The sequence below is a fragment of the Lepisosteus oculatus genome, chromosome 1, assembly GCF_040954835.1.
Source record: "Lepisosteus oculatus isolate fLepOcu1 chromosome 1, fLepOcu1.hap2, whole genome shotgun sequence".
NCBI classification, from domain to species: domain Eukaryota; kingdom Metazoa; phylum Chordata; class Actinopteri; order Semionotiformes; family Lepisosteidae; genus Lepisosteus; species Lepisosteus oculatus.
In genome coordinates, this window is record NC_090696.1 from 14812371 (window position 1) to 14817751 (window position 5381).

The 5381-nt window shown below is 59.4% G+C and overlaps 1 protein-coding gene across 1 annotated transcript; it reads right to left on the bottom strand.

Annotated features, from left to right (window-relative positions):
• Positions 1–1380: 1380 nt before the first annotated feature.
• Positions 1381–5174, bottom strand: eef1akmt3 (EEF1A lysine methyltransferase 3). Its single transcript, XM_006629304.3, has 3 exons — positions 4628–5174; positions 4233–4344; positions 1381–2362 (listed from the first exon to the last, which is right to left on the bottom strand). Exons 1-3 carry the CDS (start codon positions 4787–4789, stop codon positions 1935–1937), a joined length of 702 nt encoding a protein of 233 aa, XP_006629367.1. The 5' UTR covers positions 4790–5174; the 3' UTR covers positions 1381–1934.
• Between the last annotated feature and the right edge of the window lie 207 nt (positions 5175–5381).

The window sequence follows — 5381 nt, forward strand, 5'->3', positions numbered from 1 at the left end:
GAGCAAGAAAGTGTGGATTCCTTCTGGAGTAACAGGGCAGGAGAGTGTAGATCCGTGTTGGAGTACCAGGGCAGGAGAGTGTGGATCCCTGTTGAAGTAATGGGTCAGGAGAGTGTGGATCCCTGTTGAAGTAATGGGTCAGGAGAGTGTGGATCCCTGTTGAAGTAACGGGTCAGGAGAGTGTGGATCTCTGTTGGAGTAACTGGGCAGTTGAGTGTAGATTCCTGTTGGAGTAACGGGGCAGGAGAGTGTGGATTCCTATTGGAGTAACTGGGCAGGAGAGTGTGGATTCCTATTGGAGTAATGGGGCAGGAGAGTGTGGATTCCTGTTGAAGTAACTGGGTAGGAGAGTGTGGATTCCTGTTGGAGTAACAGGGCAGGAGAGTGTGGATCTCTGTTGGAGTAACTGGCAGGAGAGTGTAGATTCCTGTTGGAGTAACGGGGCAGGAGAGTGTGGATCCCTGTTGGAGTAACTGGGCAGGAGAGTGTAGATTCCTATTGGAGTAACAGGGTGGGGGAGTGTGGATTCCTATTGGAGTAACAGGGCAGGAGAGTGTGGATTCCTATTGGAGTAACGGGGCAGGAGAGTGTGGATTCCTATTGGAGTAACGGGGCAGGAGAGTGTGGATTCCTATTGGAGTAACGGGGCAGGAGAGTCTGGATCTCTGTTGGAGTAACTGGGCAGGAGAGTGTGGATTCTTATTGGAGTAACAGGGCAGGAGAGTGTGGATCTCTGTTGGAGTAACTGGGCAGGAGAGTGTAGATTCCTGTGGGAGTAACAGGGCAGGAGAATGTGGATTCCTGTTGGAGTTACAGGGCAGGAGAATGTGGATTCCTGTTGGAGTAACAGGGCAGGAGAGTGTGGATTCATGTTGGAGTAACAGGGCAGGAAAGTGTGGATTCCTATTGGAGTAACAGGACAGGATACTGTGGATTCCTGTGGGAGTAACAGGACAGGAGAGTGTAGATTGCTTTTGGAAAAATGGGGCAGGAGAGTGTTGATTCCTGATGGGGTAAAGGGGCAAGAAAGCATGGATTCCTTCTGGAGTAACAGGGCAGGAGAGTGTAGATCCCTGTTGGAGTACCAGGGCAGGAGAGTGTGGATCCCTGTTGAAGTAATGGGTCAGGAGAGTGTGGATCCCTGTTGAAGTAACGGGGCAGGAGAGTGTGGATTCCTGTAGGAGTAACGGGGCAAGAGAGTGTGGATCCCTTGTGGAGTAACAGGGCAAGAGAGTATGGACATGGGATCCATTGGGATTCTCTAATGTTTTGGTCCGTAAGAACATGTGCAGTTATCACACGTGAGCTCCTTGCCTTTGTAGCCAGTGTGAAACCCAATGACACAGCTCCAGGCTCAATGACACAGCACCAGGGTCCAACTCTGTTTTGAGCAGTTTATTACCAGCTTACCTGACACCCTGACCAGGGCAGCTGACACTGTAGAAAGAAACAGTTACAAAGCTTATATCAAAACTTTAGAAAAAGACTGAAGTGTGCAGACAGAAAGAAACGGATAAAAACCTTCTAAAAAAGCCACATGAAAGTGTAGCAGAAAGATAGGCATGAGGTGTGTGAATGTCTCAGTCCAGTGGGGCTTCTGTGTCAGAAGAGGTGCCCAGCTCTGTTGTCCCAGCATGCCCCACAGAGCCCTGTCTCTCTCTCGGTGTCCCAGTGCACCCCACAGAGCCCCGTCTCTCTCTCTCTCTCTCAGTGTCCCAGCGCCCCACAGAGCCCCCTCTCTCAGTGTCCCAGCGCCCCACAGCGCCCCGTCTCTCTCTCTCTCAGTGTCCCAGCGCCCCACAGCTCCCTGTCTCTCTCAGTGTCCCAGAGCCCCCTCTCTCTCTCTCAGTGTCCCAGCGCCCCACAGAGCCCCCTCTCTCTCAGTGTCCCAGCGCCCCGTCTCTCTCAGTGTCCCAGAGCCCCGTCTCTCTCTCTCAGTGTCCCAGAGCCCCGTCTCTCTCCCTCAGTGTCCCAGCGCCCCGCAGCGTGCCGCGGTAGATGCTGATATTGAGCTGGTCGTCGTGGTGCAGCAGCTCGGTGTGGAAGCTCCCGGGCAGCAGCTCTGTTAAGAACTCCGGCGTGCCGTGCTCCTGCCGCAGCTCGGACGCCAGGTACAGCACTGCCCCCTGCTGGCACAGGTGGCGCAGCGTGGCCAGCAGCAGCGGGTAGGTGTCCCGCGCGTACACGATGTCTGCCCCCAGGACGAGGTCCCAGTCGGAGGGGAAGTGGGCGTGGTCGAGCCCCCAGCTGAGCGCGCGGACCGAGGGGGGGTGGGGCCAGCAGGGGGAGGGCTGGTTGGCCGAGACGTTGCGCTGCAGCTGGGGGAGAGCGTGGGGGAGGTCCGTCAGCGTCACTGCCGCACCTGCAGGGGGCGAAACACGGCTCGTGAGGGACTGGTCAGGGTTCGAGTAGGGGTCAGACTGGGGACAGGGAGAGGGGTCGGGCTGGGGTCAGGGAGAGAGGGGTGTGGTCTGGGTTGGTTCGAGGGAGACAGTAGGGGTCAGGCTGGGGTCAGGAAGAGAGGGGTGTGGTCTGGGTTCGAGGGAGACAGTAGGGGTCAGGCTGGGGTCAGGGAGAGGGGTCAGACTGGGGTCAGGGAGAGGGGTGTGGTCTGTGTTCAAGGGAGACAGTAGGGGTCAGGCTGGGGTCATGGAGAAGAGGGGTTTGGTCTGGGTTCGAGGGAGACAGTAGGGGTCAGGCTGGGGTCAGGGAGGAGAGGGGTGTGGTCTGGGTTCGAGGGAGACAGTAGGGGTCAGGCTGGGGTCAGGGAGGAGAGGGGTTTGGTCTGGGTTCAAGGGAGACAGTAGGGGTCAGGCTGGGGTCAGGGAGAGGGGTCAGGCTGGGGTCAGGGAGAGAGGGGTGTGGTCTGGGTTCGAGGGAGACAGTAGGGGTCAGGCTGGGGTCAGGGAGAGGGGTCGGGCTGGGGTCAGGGAGAGAGGGGTGTGGTCTGGGTTCGAGGGAGACAGTAGGGGTCAGGCTGGGGTCAGGGAGAGGGGTCAGACTGGGGACAGGGAGAGGGGTCGGGCTGGGGTCAGGGAGAGGGGTCGGGCTGGGGTCAGGGAGAGAGGGATGTGGTCTGGGTTCGAGGGAGACAGTAGGGGTCAGGCTGGGGTCAGGGAGAGGGGTGTGGTCTGGGTTCGAGGGAGACAGTAGGAGTCAGGCTGGGGTCATGGAGAAGAGGGGTTTGGTCTGGGTTCGAGGGAGACAGTAGGGGTCAGGCTGGGGTCAGGGAGGAGAGGGGTTTGGTCTGGGTTCGAGGGAGACAGTAGGGGTCAGGCTGGGGTCAGGGAGGAGAGGGGTTTGGTCTGGGTTCGAGGGAGACAGTAGGGGTCAGGCTGGGGTCAGGGAGGAGAGGGGTGTGGTCTGGGTTCGAGGGAGACAGTAGGGGTCAGGGAGAGGGGTGTGGTCTGGGTTCGAGGGAGACAGTAGGGGTCAGGCTGGGGTCAGGGAGGAGAGGGGTTTGGTCTGGGTTCAAGGGAGACAGTAGGGGTCAGGCTGGGGTCAGGGATAGGGGTGTGGTCTGGGTTCGAGGGAGACAGTAGGGGTCAGGCTGGGGTCAGGGATAGGGGTGTGGTCTGGGTTCGAGGGAGACAGTAGGGGTCAGGCTGGGGTCAGGGATAGGGGTGTGGTCTGGGTTCGAGGGAGACAGTAGGGGTCAGGCTGCGGTCAGGGAGGAGAGGGGTGTGGTCTGGGTTCGAGGGAGACAGTAGGGGTCAGGGAGAGGGGTGTGGTCTGGGTTCGAGGGAGACAGTAGGGGTCAGGCTGGGGTCAGGGAGGAGAGGGGTTTGGTCTGGGTTCAAGGGAGACAGTAGGGGTCAGGCTGGGGTCAGGGATAGGGGTGTGGTCTGGGTTCGAGGGAGACAGTAGGGGTCAGGCTGGGGTCAGGGAGGAGAGGGGTTTGGTCTGGGTTCAAGGGAGACAGTAGGGGTCAGGCTGGGGTCAGGGATAGGGGTGTGGTCTGGGTTCGAGGGAGACAGTAGGGGTCAGGCTGGGATCAGGGATAGGGGTGTGGTCTGGGTTCGGGGGAGACAGTAGGGGTCAGGCTGGGGTCAGGGATAGGGGTGTGGTCTGGGTTCGAGGGAGACAGTAGGGGTCAGGCTGGGGTCAGGGATAGGGGTGTGGTCTGGGTTCGAGGGAGACAGTAGGGGTCAGGCTGCGGTCAGGGAGGAGAGGGGTAAGGGCTCGAGAAAGGTCAGAGTTGGGGTTCAGGCAGGCACAGTGAGTTGTATTACCCAGACGAGCAGCCAGGATGCCCACAATGCCAGTCCCCGATCCGAGCTCAATCACACGCCTCCCGGCAAAGTCGAACTGCTGCTCCTCGAAGTACCGGCACAGACAGAGAGCCTGGGCAGAGACAGACCAGGAACAGGCTCAGCTCAGGCATCGACTGCAAGCAAGCAGACGTGCCACACACGCCCCCTACCGGCAGACCGGGCTAAAGCAGGCGGCCGTCCCCGGGAACACCGCACTGCCCTGCGCGAACTTCCATCTCGGGATGAAACGGTATTCCCACGGTCCAACATGCAAACCCGCAGGAAAAGCGAGAAACCAATACAGTCATTTCATCCAGGTTAACTTTAAAGGAGCCGTTTTTCAGTGCCAGCGTCCCCAGTTGCCCCCCACTCACCGCCTCCCAGACCGGAGCGGCCACGCCGAGGCTGGCGCTGAACTCCTGGCAGATCCGCAGCTCCTGCCCGCTGAAGCGGTACGCCCGCTCCTCCGAGAACGAGTCCGAGAACAGGCGGCAGTCCGCCGGGAACAGGTCGTCGTGCTCCTCCTCGACACTCATCGCCGTTACAGTTAAAATACAACAGAGTTTAAAAACAGATTAAAACGAGGGCAGGGCGGCCGCCCCGTCACAGCCTCGGGAGGCGAGAGGCGCAGCCAACATCTGGGCGAGCGGGCGCTGAACTGGGCTTCTCTCGGCTGCCCCGGGTGGAGCCGGGCCCCTCTCAGCCCGCTCGCACGGTCCGGGTCGGCAGGGCTGAGCGCGAGCCAGCAGGGTCCGCTTCTCACGCGGCGAGCACGCGCGCCCTCGGCACACCGGCGGCAGCGAGCGCCACGTAGGAAGAAGCGGAGGGGCGGTTTGGTTACATGTTGATGACGTCGTTTTCAACAGCGGGGTTTGTAGTTCCTTAGCCCAGTGCCCCCGCTGCTTCCCATATTTTGAAAATCTTTGCTACGTCGCGACAGGCAGCCCATGAAAACTACGCATTGGGAAGTACTCTGAGGATCTCGAACTATTCGAATGAGAGACAAACATCTTAATTCAACATACACACTCCGATATTGTACTGACACTTCGGAGCTCTAACAAGAATGCTCTTGCCAAACGCGGACCACAGTTAGACCGTAGGACCCTTTCCGTCATCCCAGTTGTG

Bases quoted from the DNA above. Each gene is read 5' to 3' on its own strand.
- eef1akmt3 (XM_006629304.3), bottom strand. From the start codon at position 4,789: ATGAGTGTCGAGGAGGAGCACGACGACCTGTTCCCGGCGGACTGCCGC. The intron at 4,345-4,627 runs GTGAGTGGGGGG...GTCTCTGCCCAG, and splicing joins CCGCTCCGGTCTGGGAGGCG to GCTCTCTGTCTGTGCCGGTA. The intron at 2,363-4,232 runs GTAATACAACTC...CGCCCCCTGCAG, and splicing joins CATCCTGGCTGCTCGTCTGG to GTGCGGCAGTGACGCTGACG.